The sequence below is a fragment of the Aulostomus chinensis genome, chromosome 17 (genome assembly GCF_037954235.1).
Source record: "Aulostomus chinensis isolate RoL2024-O1b breed Wild chromosome 17, RoL_Achi_v1.0, whole genome shotgun sequence".
Lineage (NCBI taxonomy): Eukaryota > Metazoa > Chordata > Actinopteri > Syngnathiformes > Aulostomidae > Aulostomus > Aulostomus chinensis.
The window spans coordinates 26,653,094-26,675,697 of NC_141336.1; the positions used below are offsets into that span (position 1 = coordinate 26,653,094).

Sequence of the window (22,604 nt, forward strand, 5' to 3'; positions counted from 1 at the left end):
ACAAGATCAGCTCTCAATGCCAGAGACACACAGTGTGTTGAGCTTAGGTGTTTTTAGTTGACTCTATACATCCTGCTTCTCACCCAACAGTGGAGAGACACTAGCTGATGAACATGGTAAAGTTATCTTTCCAGAGCACATTGAGACACAGTTTCAGGTGATCAAGGCACTCTACAAAAAACAGAAAAAATACAAAACAAGCCCACAAGGTTACAACTGCAATAAGAATATGAAACATTGTACAGTCCCGTCTGGGCTAGGAAATCAAACGTACTAAAACTGACCTGTCTGCAGCCATGGCCAATCAAATTGTTTGCTATCCCACCTCTTAAAGTTATTGAAATAGTCCAGGAGGTCCAGCAATGAAACATCAGTAGAAAGAAAAAGAAGTTGCTGTTCCTATGCATGTTTCAAAGATGGAGAAGTGCAGCATAGAAACGTCCACCAACCCACCAGACTAACCTCTACGTGTCTTCCTGTCAGGACGATGACGACGGGCACCTCCTGGCTCTTCAGATCATCCGAGATTTGGTGGATAAAGGAGGAGACGTGTTTCTTGATCAGCTGGCCCGACTGGGAGTCATCAACAAAGTGTCCACACTGGCTGGACCAGCATCTGATGACGAGAATGAAGACGAGGCCAAACCAGAGAAGGTGTGTGTGTGTGTGGTTATCCATCAAGGTTCTCATGGGCTAAAGTATTGAAGCCCAAGCTGTCGTTGTGTCTCAGTCCAGCAGTATCATCTGCTGCTGCTGAAGGACACGCTGCTTTTTATTGAAGACCTTAATGAGTGAGGGCTGCACGGTGGTGCAGTGGTCAGCACTGTGGCCTCACAGCAAGAAGGTTCCGGGTTCGAGTCCCGGCTCGGGCACGGGATCTTTCTGGGTGAGTCTCCATGTTCTCCCTGTTCCTGCTGGGTTCTCTCTGGTACTCCAGCTTCCTCCACAGTCCAAAGACATCAATTTGGGGACGAGGCTGATTGATTCTCTAAATTGACCGTAGGTGTGAATGTGAGTGTGAATGGTTGTTCGTCTCTGTATGTTGGCCCTGCAATGGACTGGAGACCTGTCCAGGGTGAACCCCGCCTCTCGCCCGTAGATGCTGGGATAGGCTCCACCCCCCCGACTCTTACTAGTAAGGAATAAGCGAAAGACGACGACCTTAATGAGTGCTATTGATCTGCGTTATCAGTCGTGCACGATAAGCATTGACTGTACTGCGGCAATTGATGGAAATTTTTTTCCAGTCAGAAAACCAGCTTGATATTAAACTAGTCAAAAACGTTTTCAATCGCCCGGGTCTCCGCTGTGGATGCTTGGTGTCTTTGGCAGCTCTCCCCTCAGTTGGTCCGCCAGGCTTCAGATGCACTCAGAGGAGCCTGAAAGATGGCTGGCTCGACCACCTGATGTGAACTTGTTGTAGACACCGTGTTCAGCAACTCTCTGCTGTCCTACTATCTGTCTTATCTCTGTGGTGCTGATGGCCAAACAAGCACATGACTAAGTCAAGCTTCTGTTTTGTTTTCATGTGCTTCTTTGGAACGAGCGCTGCACTCGTGAAACACAAATTCTAGAACAATCAAGTCCGTACATGAACATTCCAATTATGAAGGGAGATGTTGCCATGATGAAAGCATATTTTCCAGCTGCAACCTTCAGTGATGAAGACGATCTAACGATTCATCATCTGCTTTCCAGTTCAGAAAATACATCAGGACCTGAAGCAGCTCTGGACTGTCATATTTTTTCTGGTTCATTTGTGTGACCACAGATGAGCAGGTCACCTAACACCTGGAGGTAGAAACATTAACAGTGGTGTCTTCCTGCAGGAGGAAGAGGTGCAGGAGGACGCAAGGGAGATCCAGCAAGGGAAGCCGTATCACTGGAGGGACTGGTCCATCATCAGAGGACGGGACTGTCTCTACATCTGGTCTGATGCTGCTGCTCTGGAGCTCTCAAACGGCTCCAACGGCTGGTTCCGGTTTATCCTGGATGGGAAATTGGCAACAATGTACTCAAGTGGGAGCCCAGAGGGCGGGTCAGATAGCTCTGGTACCAACAGCGCACATAACACACACACTCTTTACGCCTGTTGTCCTCTGTTCTCTTTTGTCCTCACCATTACCCTTCTTCCTGCCCCCTGCCCCCACAGAATCTCGCAGCGAGTTCCTGGAGAAGCTGCAGCGAGCAAGGAGTCAGGTCAAACCGGTGACGGCCAGTCAGCCCATCCTGTCCAGTGTGGGTCCTACTAAGCTGACCGTGGGGAACTGGTCTCTGACCTGCCTGAAGGATGGAGAGATCGCTATCCACAACTCAGATGGACAGCAGGCCACCATCCTGAAGGAGGACCTGCCGGGCTTCGTCTTTGAGTCCAACAGAGGAACCAAACACTCGTTCACTGCTGAGACATCGCTGGGTGAGTTTGATTGTTTCCAGCAGAACAGGTGGAACCTTTGACCTGCTGGTGACGCCATAGGATCACTGAAGTTGTGTTTTCAGGCTCTGAGTTTGTGACGGGCTGGACGGGGAAGCGAGGCAGGAAGTTGAAGTCAAAGCTAGAAAAGACAAAGCAGAAAGTGAGAAGCATGGCAAGGGAGCTGTACGATGACCACTTCAAGGCCGTAGAGAGCATGCCCAGAGGCGTGGTAGTCACGCTTAGGAACATCTCCACGCAGCTGGAGTCCGCCTGGGAGCTGCACACCAAGAGACAGGTGGGTTCGTGCCCCTCTAGAACTTCCAAAAACACTCAGCATGGAACTCTTGCCAACATGAAGACCTGCTAACAGCTGCTTCAGGTTGCAGTTCAGCGTTTATAGTTGTGGCGTTCAAGACAGCAAAGTTGTGAAATATTTAATGAGCATAAAAGCAAGTTATTGAGAGGTCAGCCAGAGGTTTCCATCTTCTGCAGATGTGGAAAAGTAAAGGCTTTAGTGGACCATCTATCCTGTTTTTCAGAAAATACTTGAAGTTATTGACAAAATACTGAGTTTTTAGGTCTAAATGTTTAAAGTTTTGCAAAATGCATTCAAATTGCAATTTAACAAATCTGATTCAGCATCAATCATCCAACCTTATAAGAGTATAGTTTTTGTAATTAAAATACTTTGCAGCAGAGTTTTTTGCTAATTTACTAGATAAGTTGTTTGGTAAAATGCTAGGTGGCCCATTCCTTGGTTTTGATGATTTTCAGACTGACAGTAGCAAAAACGTAAGTTAATGCGTTAGATTGCATTTCTTGTCTTTAAAGGTGTGTGGAAGGTGTGGCTCTGCGCTCTCATTGGCTTGAATGCACACCAGTGCCTCCACAGACAAACTACGTATGTACAGCACCAGCTGTACCAATCAACAGTCAACAGCACATAACACTTATTGTGTTCTTCCACTGGGAATCGAGAACCAATTCCACAATCCCTGCTGCCTCAAGCAGTATTGATAAAAAGCTTGAGAGAGGCAGGACCCAATGAGTTCTGAGTTTACATAGGAGAACTCTGCATCGACTGCAGAGGGCGAGAGCTCAGATCTGCATGGAGGATATGCAGGTCTGAGCTCTCGCCCTCTGGATGATGTGGCAGAGTGGTCAATCCAGATGTGTTGATGTTGTGTCAGCAGTGTATTGAAGGAGAGAACACGTGGCGGGACCTGATGAAAACTGCTCTGGAGAACCTGATTGTGGTTTTGAAGGATGAAAACACCATCTCACCGTATGAGATGTGCAGCAGTGGCCTGGTGCAGGCACTTTTCACTGTCCTCAACAACGTGAGTGATCTTTTACCTCCGTCAAAGATGCTGCACGTCACTGGGAGGCCTGGTATCCAGCATGTTTCTGTCTGTGTGCAGAGTGTGGAACTGGACCTGAAACATGATTGTAAGCCTTTAATGGAGCGGATCAATGTCTTTAAGGCGGCTTTCAGTGAGAATGAAGACGATGAAAGGTGAGGACGTGTTCACTATTTGGCAACTGATGTGTCCACATCAAAGAACCAACTCCAGCCAGTACCTGGGGCCAGTACTTGTTTCATATTCATATGTTTCACTTTTCAAACAATTTGGTTTCTTCAGTAAAAATATTTGTAATTTTTGAGGTGACAATGCCAGCAACATTCTTCTTCACAGCTGTGTGGGATCCAAAGTAAATGTTGATTATCCTAATGACCTGCGTGTGTGTGTGTGTGTGTGTGTGTGTGTGTGTGTGCGTGTGTGTGTGTGTGCGTGCGTGCGTGCACGCGTGTGCGTGCGTGCGCGCAGCCGACCAGCTGTTGCCTTAATCCGTAAACTAATAGCTGTGCTGGAGTCAATAGAACGCCTACCTCTGCACCTGTATGACACTCCTGGATCCTCATACAACCTGCAGGTTTGTCTGTCTCTCACTCTTATCTGTTGTCTGTCATATTGTGGGGGTTGGTTGGGCACTTCAAGATGTTTTCTTGATCGATCATCATCAAACACCACTCCAGCACAGTGAACTTACACTTCATAACACAGCCTCCTTTGATCAATTAGATTTAAAGTAATCAACAAAATTCTTAATGATCATTTATCAGTCATTGATTGAATGTGCTGATCCCTAGTGGAGACAGAGGCTCATCTGTGTTATGTTTTTTGTGTGTTGCTGGGTTTCAGATCCTGACAAGGAGGTTGCGGTTCCGTCTGGAGCGAGCACCGGGTGAGACAGCGCTGATTGACAGGACGGGTCGCATGTTGAAGATGGAGCCACTGGCAACTGTGGAGTCTCTGGAGCAGTATCTGCTGAAAATGGTGAGGAAGCCATGGTTGCAACTTAAGTGTCGTCAAGTGCAAGTTTCTTCATCTTTAAAATGTCAGTCACAGTTACGTTGCACTACTGCTAAATATCCAGCATGTCGATACGGTAAATGGACTGTGTCTGCACAGAGCTGTTCTTCTACTTTTTGCCTCTGACACACTGATGGAGGAAGCTGCTGACCTGCTCATCAGATGTCATTGAAGATGAAGAAGAGCAGCAGGTGTTCTAACTACCCTCTGGTCCTCATGTTGTCCTGCAGGTGGCCAAGCAGTGGTACGACTTTGAGCGCTCCTCCTTTGTTTTTGTGAGGAAACTGAGAGAAGGCCAGACCTTCACCTTCAGACACCAACACGACTTTGATGAGAACGGCATCATATATTGGGTCGGAACCAATGCCAAGTAAGAACGTAGAGCAATGAGACGCTCAAAATCGGCATAAGTTAAGTCCTGATGGCTACTGAGTCTTAACTAACCTTGTAATTCTGTTCAGTCAACAATAATAATAAGTTAAATAAATAATAAAGTGTTGGCACTCTGAAAAACTCAACTCAGAAATTTAACGATATCCAAACTGATCACTTCAAGGAGAAATGAAAAGTTGTGTCCTCTCCTTCACGAGTGATCTGGAGTCAAAAGACATTTTCTGGACAGGTGAGAGCCAGCAGAGGAGCGTCGCTGTTCACCTCCTCTAACACTGCAGACAGCGACATGCTAGCCGGCCTCCGTTAGTCTAGTCGTGGCGAGGCTAACTTGGTTGTATTGATGGATCCTCATGGTTGTTACCAGCAGGCCCACTTTCCCCTCCAGTATTTTTCCAACTGAAAAACCCAACATATGTTTTTTGGCTTTTCCTCCCAGACATGTCCTGTAATGTATGACAAGTTTGTAACGTGACCTTCGTGTGTGAAAGCTGGGTGTGTTTGAGGCGAAGCCCCAGGTGTTGAATAAGAGAACTGATCTCAGGCCTGCTGTGCTCCCCTGTCCCAAGTGATGGCGCTGTTGAGGTTTCCAGATAAGTGTGCTCCCTGACTCGAACCCCCCACTGGGACTGGAGTCTAAAAACCTCTAAAACAAACAATGCTTGGCCAGCGAGGGGCAAGTCAGGCTTGGTGTAAAACACGGGGAAACCATGCCTGTGTATTCAGAGGTACTTGAAAATTCTGAATGACTTTGATTGAATTTTGCTCCCTACAGGACAGCCTATGAGTGGGTCAATCCTGCTGCCTATGGTCTTGTGGTGGTGACATCATCGGAGGGGCGAAACCTCCCTTATGGGCGCTTGGAAGACATCCTGAGTCGTGATAGTTCTGCCCTCAACTGCCACACAAATGATGACAAGAATGCTTGGTTTGCTGTTGACCTCGGCCTCTGGGTCATTCCCTCAGCCTACACCCTAAGACACGCCAGGTACTAAACCTAACTTACACCCTAAGACACGCCAGGTATTAAACCTAACTTACACCCTAAGACACGCCAGGTACTAAACCTAACTTACACCCTAAGACACGCCAGGTACTAAACCTAACTTACACCCTAAGACACGCCAGGTACTAAACCTAACTTACACCCTAAGACACGCCAGGTACTAAACCTAACTTACACCCTAAGACACGCCAGGTACTAAACCTAACTTACACCCTGAGACACGCCAGGTACTAAACCCAACCTACACCCTGAGACACGCCAGGTACTAAACCCAGCCTACACCCTGAGACACGCCAGGTACTAAACCTAACCTACACCCTGAGACACGCCAGGTACTAAACCCAGCCTACACCCTGAGACACGCCAGGTACTAAACCTAACCTACACCCTGAGACACGCCAGGTACTAAACCCAGCCTACACCCTGAGATACGCCAGGTACTAAACCTAACCTACACCCTGAGACACGCCAGGTACTAAACCTAACTTACACCCTGAGACACGCCAGGTACTAAACCTAACTTACACCCTAAGACACGCCAGGTACTAAACCTAACTTACACCCTAAGACACGCCAGGTACTAAACCTAACTTACACCCTAAGACACGCCAGGTACTAAACCCAGCCTACACCCTGAGACACGCCAGGTACTAAACCCAACCTACACCCTGAGACACGCCAGGTACTAAACCCAGCCTACACCCTGAGACACGCCAGGTACTAAACCTAACCTACACCCTAAGACACGCCAGGTACTAAACCTAACTTACACCCTAAGACACGCCAGGTACTAAACCTAACCTACACCCTGAGACACGCTAGGTACTAAACCCAGCCTACACCCTGAGACACGCCAGGTACTAAACCTAACCTACACCCTGAGACACGCCAGGTACTAAACCTAACTTACACCCTAAGACACGCCAGGTACTAAACCTAACCTACACCCTGAGACACGCCAGGTACTAAACCTAACTTACACCCTAAGACACGCCAGGTACTAAACCTAACTTACACCCTAAGACACGCCAGGTACTAAACCTAACTTACACCCTAAGACACGCCAGGTACTAAACCCAGCCTACACCCTGAGACACGCCAGGTACTAAACCTAACCTACACCCTGAGACACGCCAGGTACTAAACCTAACCTACACCCTGAGACACGCCAGGTACTAAACCTAACCTACACCCTAAGACACGCCAGGTACTAAACCTAACTTACACCCTAAGACACGCCAGGTACTAAACCTAACCTACACCCTGAGACACGCTAGGTACTAAACCTAACCTACACCCTGAGACACGCCAGGTACTAAACCTAACTTACACCCTAAGACACGCCAGGTACTAAACCTAACCTACACCCTGAGACACGCTAGGTACTAAACCCAGCCTACACCCTGAGACACGCCAGGTACTAAACCTAACCTACACCCTGAGACACGCCAGGTACTAAACCTAACCTACACCCTGAGACACGCCAGGTACTAAACCTAACCTACACCCTAAGACACGCCAGGTACTAAACCTAACCTACACCCTGAGACACGCCAGGTACTAAACCTAACTTACACCCTAAGACACGCCAGGTACTAAACCTAACCTACACCCTGAGACACGCCAGGTACTAAACCTAACCTACACCCTAAGACACGCCAGGTACTAAACCCAACCTACACCCTGAGACACGCCAGGTACTAAACCCAGCCTACACCCTGAGACACGCCAGGTACTAAACCCAGCCTACACCCTGAGACACGCCAGGTACTAACCCAGCCTACACCCTGAGACACGCCAGGTACTAAACCCAACCTACACCTTTCCTCCTTGTCTTGCAGAGGTTATGGCCGCTCTGCCTTGAGGAACTGGGTGTTTCAGGTGTCAAAGGATGGGCAGAACTGGACAACCCTTTACACCCATGTGGATGACTGCAGCCTGAATGAACCAGGGTACAGCAATGACCCAGATGACTGCATAGTTATCTTGCATATTTTGGTTGGTTGATGTGAGTTCGACTGTGTGTGCGATCCAGGTCAACTGCCACGTGGCCTCTGGACCCATCCAAAGATGAGAAGCAGGGCTGGAGACACATCAGGATCAAGCAGATGGGGAAGAACGCCAGCGGCCAGACTCACTACCTGTCTCTGTCCGGCCTCGAGCTGTACGGCACTGTCATTGCTGTCTGCGAGGACCAGCTGGGTGAGGAGCTCGCTCCTGTGTGTCAGTCCTCGATTATCACTGCTCACAGAAGGGATTTGAACATCTGCAGTGTGACAGGTGTAATATGGCTTGTCAGGTCTAGGTCTGTTCAGAAAAGGCATGCTTTTACCCATAGTCCTAAAGGTGAGAAGTTCCAAGAATCATTTTGCTTGTTCATTAAGAGGTAGAGAGGGTTTAAGCCGGCACCTTCAGCCAGACCAGACCTTTCCTCAGCCAAAGCAGCAGCCTGCTAGTTCTACAGTGTTGCCCAAAACAGCATGGAGGTGTCAAGTAAATCAAATGAATACGGAGTTGTGGTGTCTACCTAAACCATTCCTGACCTGAAAGTGTGAAGGAGGGTGTAGTGGTGCGGAGGGAATGTCTGGTGTTGAGCCACAAATGCATCGGACTGTCATGTTTACATGACATCACTGTGAAGAGACAGCGTTGTCCACTTTTCCTGTGTCTCTGGTATTGCTGGGAAGGTGCTTTATGGTGGCTCACCAGTCTGTGGCTAAGCTGACTATTTGTAGATGAGTCCCAGGTTGAAGCAACGCAGCACCAGTGTAACACAGCATGAGAACACCTTGAAACTCTTCTCCAGTGTTTGTGCAGCAAAAACAAAGCATCTCTCAGCAGTCACTCCTCCCTCTCTGACTCCTCCCTTTCCCACCTTCCCATCACATTCACATGAACTAATAATAAGATAATCTGAATCTTTCTGGCAGGTAAAGCTGTGAAGGAGGCAGAGGCAAACCTTCGGCGGCAGCGACGCTTGTTTCGTTCCCAGGTGATGAAGTACATTGTCCCGGGGGCGCGGGTCGTCCGTGGTATTGACTGGAAGTGGCGTGACCAGGATGGCAACCCAGCAGGCGAGGGTACAGTCACCGGAGAGGCTCACAATGGTAAGATGTCCCTGACAAGACTTGCCTGACAGCTGTTGTATTCAGAGTCCTCGCCCAGCATCTGCCTGTACTTGATAAAAGCAGCGGTGCAGTGGTCAGGGCGGCGGTTTTAGCAGAGAAGCTTGGTGCTCTTGATGTTCTGTTACCGAGTAAATGACGATGACTTGTGTTGCAGCTGTTTCCCTCTGCTTTCACAGCAGGAAACTCTTTGTAAACAAGGCAGGATGCGTCAACATGGCTTGCTCTGTCTCGATGAGCAGCACGCTAATGCATCACATGATCAAACGCCAATCTCAACACATCTCCTTGACAGCTGTGATGATTTTGTGCAGGAAGTGAATGAAGAATAGAAAAACATTGGCAAACACCCTGCTTCTCCCCTCTTTCCTTCTTACCCTCAGTCTACACCTCCTCTTCTCCCCCTGCTCTTCTCCTCTTCCCTTTTCATCTACTCTCTCTCCTCCTGTCCTGCTCCCTCTCTTCCTTCCACACCCACTCCTCCTGGCATCTCCAGCGGCATCCACATCTTCTGGCGGAGAGCTGATCAGCTGATCACGAGGCGCCCCTGGCATCTCTGTTGATTGGATCATGTGTGCATCATAAAGCAGGATGATTGTTGTTGTTTGGATTAATTATTTTTCTTTGCTTCAACCCTTCGCATATGCCAGACAATGTTTTTCTACTTTTGCTTTGGTTGTCATTTTCTGTGTTCAAATGTTTCTCTCACCGCTCCACCTGGACCAGAACCTCCACAACTGCAACCCAGTGTTGAGTCTCTAAAAGTCACAAACAGCAGTGTGGTGTGTCAAGATGCACCCAACCCTTAACTTTGTCTTCAGCTTTGTTCATACTTGTGTATTTGGTGGTCTGACGTGCTCCTCCCCAGAAATATCCTTGCACAATCAATGTGCTGCTGTGAAGCAGGCAGACGTTCATAGATGGTCTACTTGTGCCTTTTGTGGAAGGTTACATAAATTGATGTACAGGATCGGATTTGTGATTTACAAAAATAAGAAATAATACTTATTTATTTTAACAGCAGATTTTTTCTAACTCTAAAGGGGCAAAAGATCAACAAAAAAAACTAATTTGAAAAGATATGGACATCAGAAAAAAAATCATGTGAAAAGCATCACGTTGATAACGGTGCGTCTGTGCCTGTTTCTGTCATCAACATGCCAAAGTAAGCACGTCCTCTTTGATTGGTTTTATTTGTCGTAAACAGGTGAAAATGATGCCCAAATAACATCATGATGGTGTCAGTAAGGTGTAGATTTGTAATTGATTCATCCTTGAAGGTGGTTATGATCAGACCGGCAACAGGAAGTTTGACACATTTGTCCAAAATGATTTTCATGTTTTGTGCATGAGAGCTTTCTGGACATTTCTGAGGTTGTGTCGGAAAATCTGATTCAGGAGACGCTGTTGTGCTGAAAAAGGTCAGAAAACGAAGAGTCTGACAGGAACAGCTGCAGTAGTTTAGGTTGCTCGCATTCTGAAAGAAGTCACCCAAAGATCAGTATGTATTTGTGAGTATTCTCAGTCCTCCAGGTCATCGTAACCCTCAAATGATCAAACGAGGCAACTGGACTCTCCTCTTGTAGGTGAAGACGTTTCGTCTCTCATCCAAGAAGCTTCTTCAGTTCTGAAATTCTGGTGGGAAGTGTCAGGTATCGAACCACCCAGGGGGTGGTGGCAAAGAAAAAACAAGTGGTGGTCAGGCCAGAACAAGAGGCTCATCAGGTGGTCATGTGAATCCTTGGCCTCAGTTTAGGGTCGTTACCCTCCCAGCCCTCTTAGGAGGGTCGTTCAGGTCACCTGAGTGAAGGCGTGAAAGCTGGCTGCACCTCCTGGGGAGGATCTAAGGACGGCATTGTAGGTGGGTGATAGGTGGTGTCTGAGGCCCCTCCTCTGTTCAAAGATGGACGTTCTAGTTTGTCATGAACGGCTTCTTTCACCCCTCTTTCAAACCTTCTGTCCCCCCTGGCTAGATCGCGCACCTTGTGGTCTTCAAAGCAGTGCCCCTTCTCCTTGAGGTGGAGGTGGACTGCTGAGTCCTGGCCTGTGGTTTTGTTCCCTTCTTTTCCCATCTGTTTTGGATGGGAACACAACCACATCCACTCAGCTCTCCAAAATTGTGGGTATCCAAACTGGGCTTTCATTTAAACTGCCAAGAAGCCCAGGGAGGATAAGAAAGATGAAGCGCATCGTCATCCCGTATGTGGGAGAGGTCTCAGAGAAACTCAGAAGGATCTTTATCCCACATCAGATCCCTGTGCACTGAGGCCCAGCAACACCCTGAGGCAAAAACCTGTCCATCCTAAAGACAAGGTTCCAAGGCACAAACAGAGTCATGTTGGGAGACAAAACAACCACTGAACAAACGCATGGTGCCACACAGGAGGGCCACAACCACAGGCCAGGACTCAGCAGTCCACCTCAAGGAGAAGGGGCACTGCTTTGAAGGACCACCTGATGAGCCTCTTGTTCTGGCCTGACCACCACTTGTTTTTTCTTTGCCACCACCCCCTGGGTGGTTCTATACCTGACACTTCCCACCAGAATTTCAGAACTGAAGAAGCTTCTTGGATGAGAGACGAAACGTCTTCACCTACAAGAGGAGAGTCCAGTTGCCTAGTTTGATCATTTTTTGAGGACCAAAGATCAGTAGCTTCTGCTCCACATAGGGACCGAAACACGCAGGAGAAACCAAGCTGCTGAGGCGGTCGCCACCAACCGTCTGAACACGACACTCTCGTGAAGCACAAGATATGCAGGGACGGGTACATTCATGGAATTGCTTCAGTGGGATTTCACCGACAGGAAACTTCCATTCAGTCAGCAGATGAGACTTAAATGATAGTGAAATTCAGTACTGTGTATTTTATAAAATTTGCAGTTTGATTTACAGTGCACCCCCTAAATTTCCTGCTTGCCCTCCTCAAATTCTCTCTTGAGGGTTATTGTGGAGCCCTGGAGTGAGCAGTACCTGCCCTTTGAAAGAGTAGATTGTATTGACACCACTGAAGTGAATGAGTACTGGAGGTGTTGGTATTTTGGGCAACTGAATGAACCTGTTAGCTGAAATGTTGCTCTGTTTTTTTTGACGAGCCCCTTCAGACCACCTCGCTGTAATAATACAATGTGACGACCCACGTTGCTCCAGGTTGGCGGGTCGCTGTGGCGTTAAAGGAACACGACTGGGTTTGTGTGATGTGGTTCAGTGTGGAGCTGCTCCTCTACTGTCTGTCAACCTCCCTATCTGTCTCTGTCTCCGTCTGTCTCTCTCTGCCGGGTCTCTGACATCCATCCGTCCGTCTCCCTCCTATCTCTCTGTCCATCCAGGCTGGATTGATGTAACCTGGGATGCTGGCGGCTCTAACTCTTACCGTATGGGCGCTGAAGGGAAGTTTGACCTCAAGCTTGCTCCAGGGTACGACCCTGAGTCGGCTGCCACAGCGCCGTCACCCAAACCTGTCTCATCCACTGTTTCAGGCCCCGCCTCCTCCATGGTGGGACCCTCTGCGACCCTGGCTGCCAGCGGCACTACCACCACCTCCTCATCATCGTTGCAGCAGCAATCGTGGAGTAGCCTGGTGAAAAATAACTGTCCTGACAAGGGCGGGGCGACATCCTTCGGCGGTGCCAGCTCCTCCAGCAGGAAGGGCAGCAGCAGCTCCGTCTGCAGTGTTGCCTCCTCCTCTGATATCAGCTTGGGCTCCTCGGCCGGGCTGCCCGGAGGAGGGCTGCGGCTAGAAAGGCGGGCTGAAGGGCTGCTGCTGGACCAGGGTTCTGGGATGGGAGGAGTTACAGGGGGTGGGGCCAGCTCTGACGGTCAGCTGCAGGAGCCTATTGTTGTGCTTTCCTCTGCCACGGAAGGTGGGTCTGGTTCAGCATCAAGCTCTGGCACAATCACTGCTGACACATCAGCCCCCGGCGATGAAGCTAGAAACAAAGACTCTTCGGCAGCTACGGACCCGGCAACAGCAATCTCCATGGGACTGGTGAGCGTAAGCTCCCCTGACGTCAGCTCTGTGTCAGAGTCCTCCAGCAAGGACGCACCTTCCCAGAGGCCTCTGTGCTCAGCAGCCAACGCCCGGTTGTCTGTCAGCTCTCTGCTGGCCGCCGGTGCTCCCATGAGCTCCAGCGCCAGCGTACCCAACCTGTCGTCCCGTGAGGCCAGCCTCATGGAGTCCTTTGTCCGCCGAGCACCCAACATGTCACGCACAAATGCCACCAACAACATGAACCTAAGCCGCAGCAGCAGTGACAACAACACCAATACACTGGGCAGGAACGTCATGAGTACAGCCAGTGAGTATTGCAGTATTACAGCTAGACAATGAGAGGACTGAGGTATTACTGTGCTAAAATATTACTACAGAACATGAAGTAATATGATGCTGCAATACTACTAACTAGCTGTCAGTGGGTGTTCCTGACTGACAGCTGACGGGCTGGAAGCTGCTCCCCTCTTAGACCACATGGTCAAGTTTAGCACAGGGAGGGGGAGATGGCGGTGCCTGAGCTCGTCATAGAAAGTTTTTTTTGTTTGTTTTTTAAGGAAGGCAGCAAGACAGTTGATCTCTAAGAAAATGAAAACAAAGCTTCCTACTCTGTTCTGTATAATGTTCACCCTTCTAGTGGATCTTGATTCAGAAGAAAGCACTTCTCAGGTAGGTTAGTATGAAACAGCGACTGAATTCTGGCTGATTAACCCTAACCAGCTGTAACTTCCTTCGTTAACTCAAAAGAATAGTTTAGATTTTTAAAACTTGAGTCCTGTTTTCTACTTGCTGATGATCATGTTGACTGGCAGAGTTCTTAACCAGAACAATTCCAGCTGTTCCTCAAAGAGTGCTGGAGAGTTGGACTAACACAACATGTGGGGTCACTGGGCTCACGATTGGCATGTTCAAGCTGACTGAGGCTCACTGACCTCTACCTTGTGTGCGTTGTGGAAGAAAATTACGTGAGCGTCGGTCAGCTTGAACATGCCAAGGCATGACCCCAGGAACAGCTCGGATTGTTCTGGTTAAGAACTCTGCCAGTCAACGTCATCATTAGTAAGTAGAAAACAGACTCAAGTTAAAAAAAAAAATCTGAACCATCCCTTTAAGCTGCTGATCTGACCTGCTAAACCTTGGATTTAATAACTAGGAAGTTGACTGACAAAACCAGCAAACAAATGAGACCACAGTTGAGCTTTGATGTCACCCGTATTCACCATAAATGTCTGAGAGAGAAAGTTAGAAGCTGGATGTCCTGCTCCATCCTTCTCACTCCTGTGGACTGAGAAGGATGGAGCAGGCTGGCTTCCTGGTACGTCATGACCAGTGTTGGGCTCATTACTGTGAAAAAGTAATTAGTGATAGTTACTTGTTACTTCTCCCAAAAAGTAACTGAGTTAGTAACTGAGTTACTCCACTACGAAAGTAACTAGTTACCAGGGAAAGTAACTTTTGCATTACTCTTTTTTCTTTTAAGTTTAAAATGTCAAAGAATTTAGAGGGGTTTTTTTTTGGGGGGGGGGTGCCTATGAGGGCTCTGAAGGAGTCTGAATCACCTGCTGACAACGGCAGCCTGTTTTCAACATAAAGGCCTACCAGTTCGTTAAGTTCTGTCTGTGTCACAAGTTTTTGTGGAGCGGGGCAGAAAAATCCTGCTGTGGCTGCTGGGACGCGTGGCTCCTGTCCTTCTCTGTTAGCGGAGCTCACCTTCACAGCTCCTTCTAGCTGTCACCATCAGCGGTGTCAACGCAGTTTCTGGCCACTAGTTTAGTAGAAGAAGAGTCGGGCCGTCGAGAGGTGCTTCATTAAATTGGAGTTGCTGACATTGGACGTTGACGGCCTCTTCACTCTCGCTCTGGGACGACATAACGCCCACTCAATATGTACGTTTTGACCTTTAACCTCCACGAAGTTAAAGTAGTGCCTCTATTTCCATCTAGAAAACGCTGTCTTTCTCCCAGGCTCGCCGTCTGATAGTTAGCGTGAGTGCTGCTCTGTGCTGGGTTCCTGAGTAAACACCCGCCCACCTGATGTCTCTGGTTGGCTCAACGTGAAATCTTAACTCTATCTTAGCCAATCAGCATTAGGCGCTTATCTCGCCCCGCCCCTCCCCCGCACCAAAGGAGGAAAACAAAAAAACACGCATTTGCGGCTCCTGTCTGTGTGAGCCGAGCCGGATGGCAGCCTCAATGAGACATTTCAGTAACGCGGAGTAACGACGTGTTGGTAACGGTAACGGCGTTGTAACGATAGACAAAGTAATTAGTTAGAGTACCCGTTACTGAAAAAAAGTAATGCCGTTAGTAATGCCGTTTATTTTAACGCTGTTATTCCCATCATTGGTCATGACAGCTATCATTTTAATCTGTCACTCAAAACACTGCTGCTGAAACTTCCGAGATGAACTAAGAATGAAAAGCTCTGGAGGCTTATAGAAACAAGAACTGCTGGTTTAACTCATAGTAACATTTGAAGTTCAACAGCATGGTCCTAACTACTAATACAGCGTCTTTCAGTGGTCCGTGACGTTTGGTGCCATGTGGATGATATTTTGGGTTCCTCATGTCCCCGAAATGCTGCTGCTGCTAAAAGTTGAATGACTCGATGAGCTGCAGAGTTTCCCAAAGTTGTTTGTTCACAGACTTCAGTCGCTGCCTTCACCACTAGAGGGCTGCAGTTGACAGGTCTCAGCTCTGCATCCTGCTGAGTGGATAGCATGAGCCGCCGCCAGCTGACAGCAGCTTAACCACCATCTGGTGACAAACTAACAGCCCTTTGTTTGTTTGTTTGCAGCTTCTCCTCTCATGGGCGCTCAGAGCTTTCCTAACCTCACCACCACTGGCACCACCTCCACTGTCACCATGTCAACCTCCATAGTAACCAGCAGCAATAATGTAGCCACGGCCACTACGGGTCTGTCGGTGGGCCAGTTACTAAGCAACACCCTGACGACCAGTCTGACATCCACGTCCAGTGAGAGTGACACTGGCCAGGAGGCTGAGTTTTCTCTCTATGGTTGGTACACACACACATTCACACACACACACACACACACGCACACCATGCTTAAGCTAACCATCCTAACTCTTCTCACATCTAAATATCGCCATTACTACTGTCTCACCAGCTGAGGCTGCAAGTAAACAAATGTTCCAGAGATCGGTGTCATGTGCCGGGGGTGACGGCTTCTTACTGATAAAGTTTGGCCATTTAGCTTTTTTTTTTTTAAATGCTTTGAGTTTTCAGAGGTTGAATATGTTCCACATTTTTGTGAAACATTAATGAGGCTGAAGGTGAAGTTTCAGTTGTTTGCTGCTTCCTCCATCTCAACGTTATACTTCCACTTGTCAACTTCCTGTAGACTTCCTGGACAGCTGTCGCGCCAACACACTATTGGCTGAGCTGGACGATGAGGAGGACCTTCCAGAGCCTGACGACGACGACGATGAGAATGAAGATGACAATCAGGAGGACCAGGAGTATGAGGAGGTCCTGGTAGGGGAATACTTGGTTATTTTTTTGGTCTTGATTTAAGAGTAGAAAGAGGAAGTGATGTTGTTCTGCTACTGACTTGCAGGAAGAAGAGGAGTATGAAACCAAAGGAGGTCGCAGGAGGACATGGGATGACGACTTTGTCCTCAAGAGACAGTTCTCTGCTCTGGTCCCTGCCTTTGACCCCAGACCAGGAAGAACTAACGTCCAACAGACCACCGACCTGGAGATCCCACCGCCAGGTAACACTTACTCACTCTCACTCTCGCTCTCTCTCGCACACACACATATGAGGGGTGGGAGGACTTACAATGCTACGATGCAAAAAAAAAAGGCTACAACAGAAGAGGTCCAAGTCTCTAAATGGTCGGTTCCAGGGGGCCGTGATCGCTGCCCGGCTGAAACACTGCTCTGATGAAACTGCTAGTGTTGCTAATGATGCTAACAGTCACATAGCAACATTAATGCTGTAGATTCACTGTCCCTCTTGGGCTGCTAATCCACCTCAAGCTAGCGCCACCAACGCTCCTCACTAGTACTTCTTAATGGCAGCTTTAACAGAGGGTGGAAACTACAAACATAGCAGAGTAGCAGAGCAAAAAGTCGAGTCAACAACAGCTGGTGACTGTTTTTAGTAAAGGAGTCGGTTCATTTTTCAGAGAATAATCAAACTTTTTTAAAGTACTCTTAAATTTTGATAGATGATCCAGTCGTTTTTGGAAAAAACGATCATCATGATCAGTCTATTAAATCACTAATCAATGATTTGCCAAACGGAACAAGCCGAGTTCCTGCAGATTCTTAAAGTCTTCAAGACACATTTTGGATCAAATTTAGGTCTTTAAAATGATTTTAATTGAGCTTCAATAATAGAGATTTGGAAGGTAATTCTTTTTTGGAATAACTGCTGGTATCATCTCTCTCAACAACACAGAACAGGAACAAGAACTTATCAGAGAAAACCGGCTGGCAATTGTGTGCCTAGCAACCACGGGCAAGTGTTAAGAACTTTTTTCACAGTACGGCCACAAAACTGGTCTTACATTTAATTGTATTTTTAGAAAAGGATCTTTTTAAAAGTCAAATTGAATCAGTTGGAACCTGCAAGAACCTTGTTCTGAGTTTGAAAAACCTTCAGCACAAAAATTCCAACGTGCCCATGTCTTGGTTTGCTTCAGGAACTCCTCGTTCAGAGGTTCAGGAGGAGGTGGAGTGTGCTCCGTCCCCTCACCTCGCTCTCACTCTTAAGGTAAGAACACATCACAGCCTCTCTGAACACTCCCGGAGTTCTGGGCTCCTTGTACAGCTTTGTGATCCCGTGTGTGTCCAGGTGGCGGGCCTAGGCACTACCCGTGAGGTGGAGCTACCACTGTCCAACTACAAGTCCACCATATTCTACTATGTCCAGCGGCTGCTGCAGCTCTCCTGCAGCGGTGCCGTGAAGACGGATAAACTGAGACGCATTTGGGAGCCAACTTACACGTAAGAGAGGAGACACGTGGAGATGAAGCAAGAAGAAACGGCGTTGGATCCAGTTTTAATTGTGTGTTCCGTCTCCCTGCAGCATCATGTACCGAGAGCTGAAGGATGCCGATAAGGAGAAGGAGAGTGAAAAGATGGTGAGACACTCACTCACTCACTCACTCACTCTCTCTCACACTCACTCTTACAAACACTCACTCATTCACTCACTCACTCTCTCATTCACTCACTCATTCTCTCTCACACTCACTCACTCTCACACTCACTCTCACACACACACACTTTCTCACTCACTCTCTCTTACACACACTCACACACACACACTCACTCTCTCACACTCTCTCTCTTACACACACTCTCACACACACTCACTCTCTCACACTCTCTCTCACACACACTCTCACACACACTCACTCTCTCACACTCACTCTCTTACACACACTCACTCACTCTCTCTCACACTCACACACTCACTCACACACTCACTCTCTCTTACACACACACACACTCTCACACTCACTCTCTTACACACATGCTCTCACTCACACACACTCACTCACTCTCTCTCACCCTCACTCACTCTTACACACTCACTCACTCACTCACTCACTCAATCACTCACACTCTCTCTCACGCACTCACTCTCTCTCCCTCACACTCACTCACTCACTCTCACACACACACACACTCTCTCACACTCACTCTCTTACACACACTCTCTCACTCACTCACACACTCTCACTCACTCACTCACTCACTCTCACTCTCTCACTCACTCTCCCTCACACTCACTCACTCTCCCTCACACTCACTCACTCTCACACACACACACACACACTCTCTCTCACACTCTCTCTCACACTCACTCTCTTACACACACTCTCTCTCACTCTCTCTCTTACACACACACGCTCTCTCACTCACGCACACTCTCTCGCTCTCTCACTCACACACACTCTCTCTCTCACTCACTCACTCTCACACACTCTCTCACACACACACTCACACGCACTACTCTCTCTTACACACACGCTCTCTCACTCACTCACACACTCACTCACTCACTCTCTCTCACACTCACTCACTCTTACACACACATACTCACTCACACACTCTCACTCACACACTCACTCACTCACTCACTCTCTCTCACACTCACTCACTCACTCACTCACTCACTCACTCTCTCTCTCTCATACTCACTCACTCTTACACACACATACTCACTCACACACTCTCACTCACTCACTCACTCACTCACTCACTCTCACACACACACTCACTCACTCACTCACACTCACTCTCTCTTACACACTCTCTCTCTCACACTCACTCTCACACACTCACTCTTTCTCTCACACTTACTCACTCTCTCACACTCTCTCACTCTCTCTTACACACACTCACTCACTCTCACAAACTCACTCTCTCTCACACACACACACACTCTCTCTCTCATACTCACTCTCTTACACACACACTCACTCACTCTCTCACACACTCACTCTCTCACACACTCACTCACTCACTCTCTCATTCACTCTCTCTCTTACACACACACTCACTCACTCAATCTCTCACACTCACTCCCTCCCTCACTCTCTTACACACACTCTGTCTCACTCACTCACACACTCTCTCTCACACACACACACACACACACTCTCTTACACACACTCACTCACTCTCTCACACTCTCTCACTCACTCTCTTACACACACACTCACTCTCACACACACACACACACACACTCTCTCTCTCATACTCACTCTCTTACACACACACTCACTCACTCTCTCACACACTCACTCTCTCTCTCACTCACTCACTCACTCACTCACTCACTCACTCTCTCACTCTCTCTCTTACACACACTCTCTCACACACTCACTCACTCTCTCACACTCACTCCCTCACTCTCTTACACACACTCTGTGTGAGAGAGTGTGTGAGTGAGTGAGACACTCTCTCACACACACACACACACTCTCTTACACACTCTCTCACACTCACTCACTCTCACATTCTCTCACACACACACACACACACACTCTCTCACACTCTCTTACTCACACTCACACTCACTCTCTCTCACACTCACTCACTCTCTCTCACACTCACTCACTCTCTCTTACACACACACTCTCTGTTACACACACTCTCTCTCACACTCACTCTCTCTCTCTCACACACACACACACACACACCCTAAGTGTATATGTGTCTGAAACGCACGTAACCGTATCATGTTGATCCCGGTGAAGCAGGATAGACCAGAGGGAAATAAGGTTTGGAGGAATTAGACTGGAGACGCCACTCACCAATCCTCCAGTGTCCCAGCACTGATTGGACAGTAGTGCTGTCAGTCAAGCTCACCTGTAACGTCTCACGTTCCTGATCGTGAATGCATTGGAGCCAGCATCCCCATAACAGGAAAGACCATCTTTGCTCGCTGGCCAGCGCTGATGGATGTATAAACATGCCACTGAAAGTTTAAGATTGATTGACAGGTGGATGTCATGATCAATCTTCCCTCCATTGCTCATGTGTCTGGGCACACACGCAAGCTCCCTGAGCACACTGAGGATCAGGGTGAGCAACATGAGTCGTGCAGGCTGTGGCCACACACCTGTTCAACACCTGGGAGCATAGCAGGGCACAGGGCTTATTAAAAGAGTCAAATTACAGCAGCGATTTCTATTAGTTTACTTTTTAATATTTTTGATGGTTTACCTCTCAACCGCTGAGCTACCAGCTCTGGCCCATCGCCCTCTCTTATCTCTGCCGTGCTGTTGTCAGCAGGCTAACATGCATGATCCACGCCGCGTACCAGCAGGGCACATAGGCTACGCAGCCAATCATAGCATTGGCAGTGCCCGCGTAAGTGAACTGTATCGTATCATTGGGCTGGACACCTGTCACTCACTGAGTCGACGCGCTGCAGAGATTTTCTTGTGCACTGAGAATGTGTGAGCGGTGCACGATTGCGCAAGTGCGCAGCTTCGAGGGAACGTTGGTCACGATGTATTTGGTGTCTGACATAAACGCGTGTCTTTTTACAGGAGGAAACAGTCTTTGCTCTTGAGAGAAGAGTAAAACCCAGGCGAGCCTTACTGTGATCAGCCTTAGCATGTGCTGAATGAAAGGGAATGCCTCCATCCCAGTTTGTCCAGAAAACCAGTTCAGTTGATGCTTGCCAAAGTCACACATCTGATGAAGTGAAAAGACTGGAATGGTCATGCTGATAAACGGCCTGATGGCGATGGCGAGCTCCACCTTTATGAAACAGTTGTTGAATTTGAAATGTCCTGCGAAAACCTGCAGCTGTCCTCTGACCTCAGATCTTTTTCCACTGCAGGACTTCTGTGAACATGGTATCAGTGGTGGCGGGCGGTCTGGCGGCCTGAGCCCAAGCTCAATGTCAGCCAATCAGAGTAGCGAGATCCTTGGCTGCACCAGGGAGGTGGCACAGGCAAAGGCAGGCTGCAGCCAGAATGCCTGTGGGGTGGAGGACGTCCTGCAGCTTCTGCGCATCCTGTACATCATTGGAGGAGACGCCGCCTCGAACACACGCACACTACAGGAGGGTATGAGCTCACACACACACACACACACACACACACAACTGACATGATGCATTCCCAAACCGCTAAAGTGTGTGTGTGTGTGTGTGTGTGTGTGTGTGTAGATGTAGATGAACTACAGTTCAATGCGTCTCCTGAAGAGTTCACCAGCAAGAAGATCACCACCAAGATCCTCCAGCAGATCGAGGTCAGTCGTGTTGCTAACGTTCCTGCTGTCTGCGCCCTGATGCTGCTGCTCCATCCATCCATGCAGTTTTTCAACACGGCTGCCATTTTAGTTGGTTCCAGCCACGCCTCCTAATGCATGTATGCATGTAGACAGGAGCTCCGCCCTCAATTAAATTAATCAAGAGTGGTTTAATGCTTGACTGATTTCGGAACATTTTGGTTTGTTATAAACACCGGACATGTATTAATGATAGAGGTCCCTGGAGATTTTAAATGGTGAGTTTTCCTACTAAAGTACTTTTGTATAGTTTAGATATAGTTGGATTATATCACATTTTCCCAAATTTGCCTTATGTAATTAGTTTTTAAATTTATTCCTTTAACTCACTGCATATCAATGTGTACCATCATGTCATTTTTGTCTGTAAATTTGGAAATAAATGCTAATTTGTAGTTTAAGCTAAACATGAAGTATGCAGCGACGAGCATTAGCGAGTATCATCAGTGCAACAGAGAAGAAATGGAAGCACTCTTCTTTTTTAAATGTCATGCGTAGCAACACAGGTGTTTGACG

At 48.1% G+C, this 22,604-nt stretch overlaps 1 protein-coding gene across 6 annotated transcripts in view; it reads left to right on the top strand.

Moving 5' to 3' along the window:
• The window catches only part of hectd1 (HECT domain containing 1), a 39,280-nt gene that overhangs the window by 11,881 nt on the left and 4,795 nt on the right, over positions 1 to 22,604 (top strand). For 2 of the 6 annotated variants that reach the window (XM_086183043.1, XM_086183042.1), the window contains exons 13-35: positions 484 to 654; positions 1,830 to 2,052; positions 2,153 to 2,416; positions 2,500 to 2,711; positions 3,607 to 3,756; positions 3,838 to 3,932; positions 4,246 to 4,351; positions 4,621 to 4,755; positions 5,022 to 5,161; positions 5,957 to 6,169; positions 8,029 to 8,139; positions 8,223 to 8,389; positions 9,118 to 9,294; positions 12,640 to 13,608; positions 16,098 to 16,319; positions 16,666 to 16,799; positions 16,882 to 17,038; positions 17,731 to 17,790; positions 17,975 to 18,045; positions 18,127 to 18,278; positions 18,361 to 18,415; positions 21,637 to 21,865; positions 21,967 to 22,049. In XM_086183043.1, coding sequence (XP_086039169.1) covers positions 484 to 654; positions 1,830 to 2,052; positions 2,153 to 2,416; positions 2,500 to 2,711; positions 3,607 to 3,756; positions 3,838 to 3,932; positions 4,246 to 4,351; positions 4,621 to 4,755; positions 5,022 to 5,161; positions 5,957 to 6,169; positions 8,029 to 8,139; positions 8,223 to 8,389; positions 9,118 to 9,294; positions 12,640 to 13,608; positions 16,098 to 16,319; positions 16,666 to 16,799; positions 16,882 to 17,038; positions 17,731 to 17,790; positions 17,975 to 18,045; positions 18,127 to 18,278; positions 18,361 to 18,415; positions 21,637 to 21,865; positions 21,967 to 22,049 — 4,296 coding nt within the window. The remainder of the gene's footprint in view (positions 1 to 483; positions 655 to 1,829; positions 2,053 to 2,152; positions 2,417 to 2,499; positions 2,712 to 3,606; positions 3,757 to 3,837; positions 3,933 to 4,245; positions 4,352 to 4,620; positions 4,756 to 5,021; positions 5,162 to 5,956; positions 6,170 to 8,028; positions 8,140 to 8,222; positions 8,390 to 9,117; positions 9,295 to 12,639; positions 13,609 to 16,097; positions 16,320 to 16,665; positions 16,800 to 16,881; positions 17,039 to 17,730; positions 17,791 to 17,974; positions 18,046 to 18,126; positions 18,279 to 18,360; positions 18,416 to 21,636; positions 21,866 to 21,966; positions 22,050 to 22,604) is intronic. The other 4 variants (XM_086183048.1, XM_086183044.1, XM_086183045.1 and 1 more) reach the window with 4 other exon arrangements.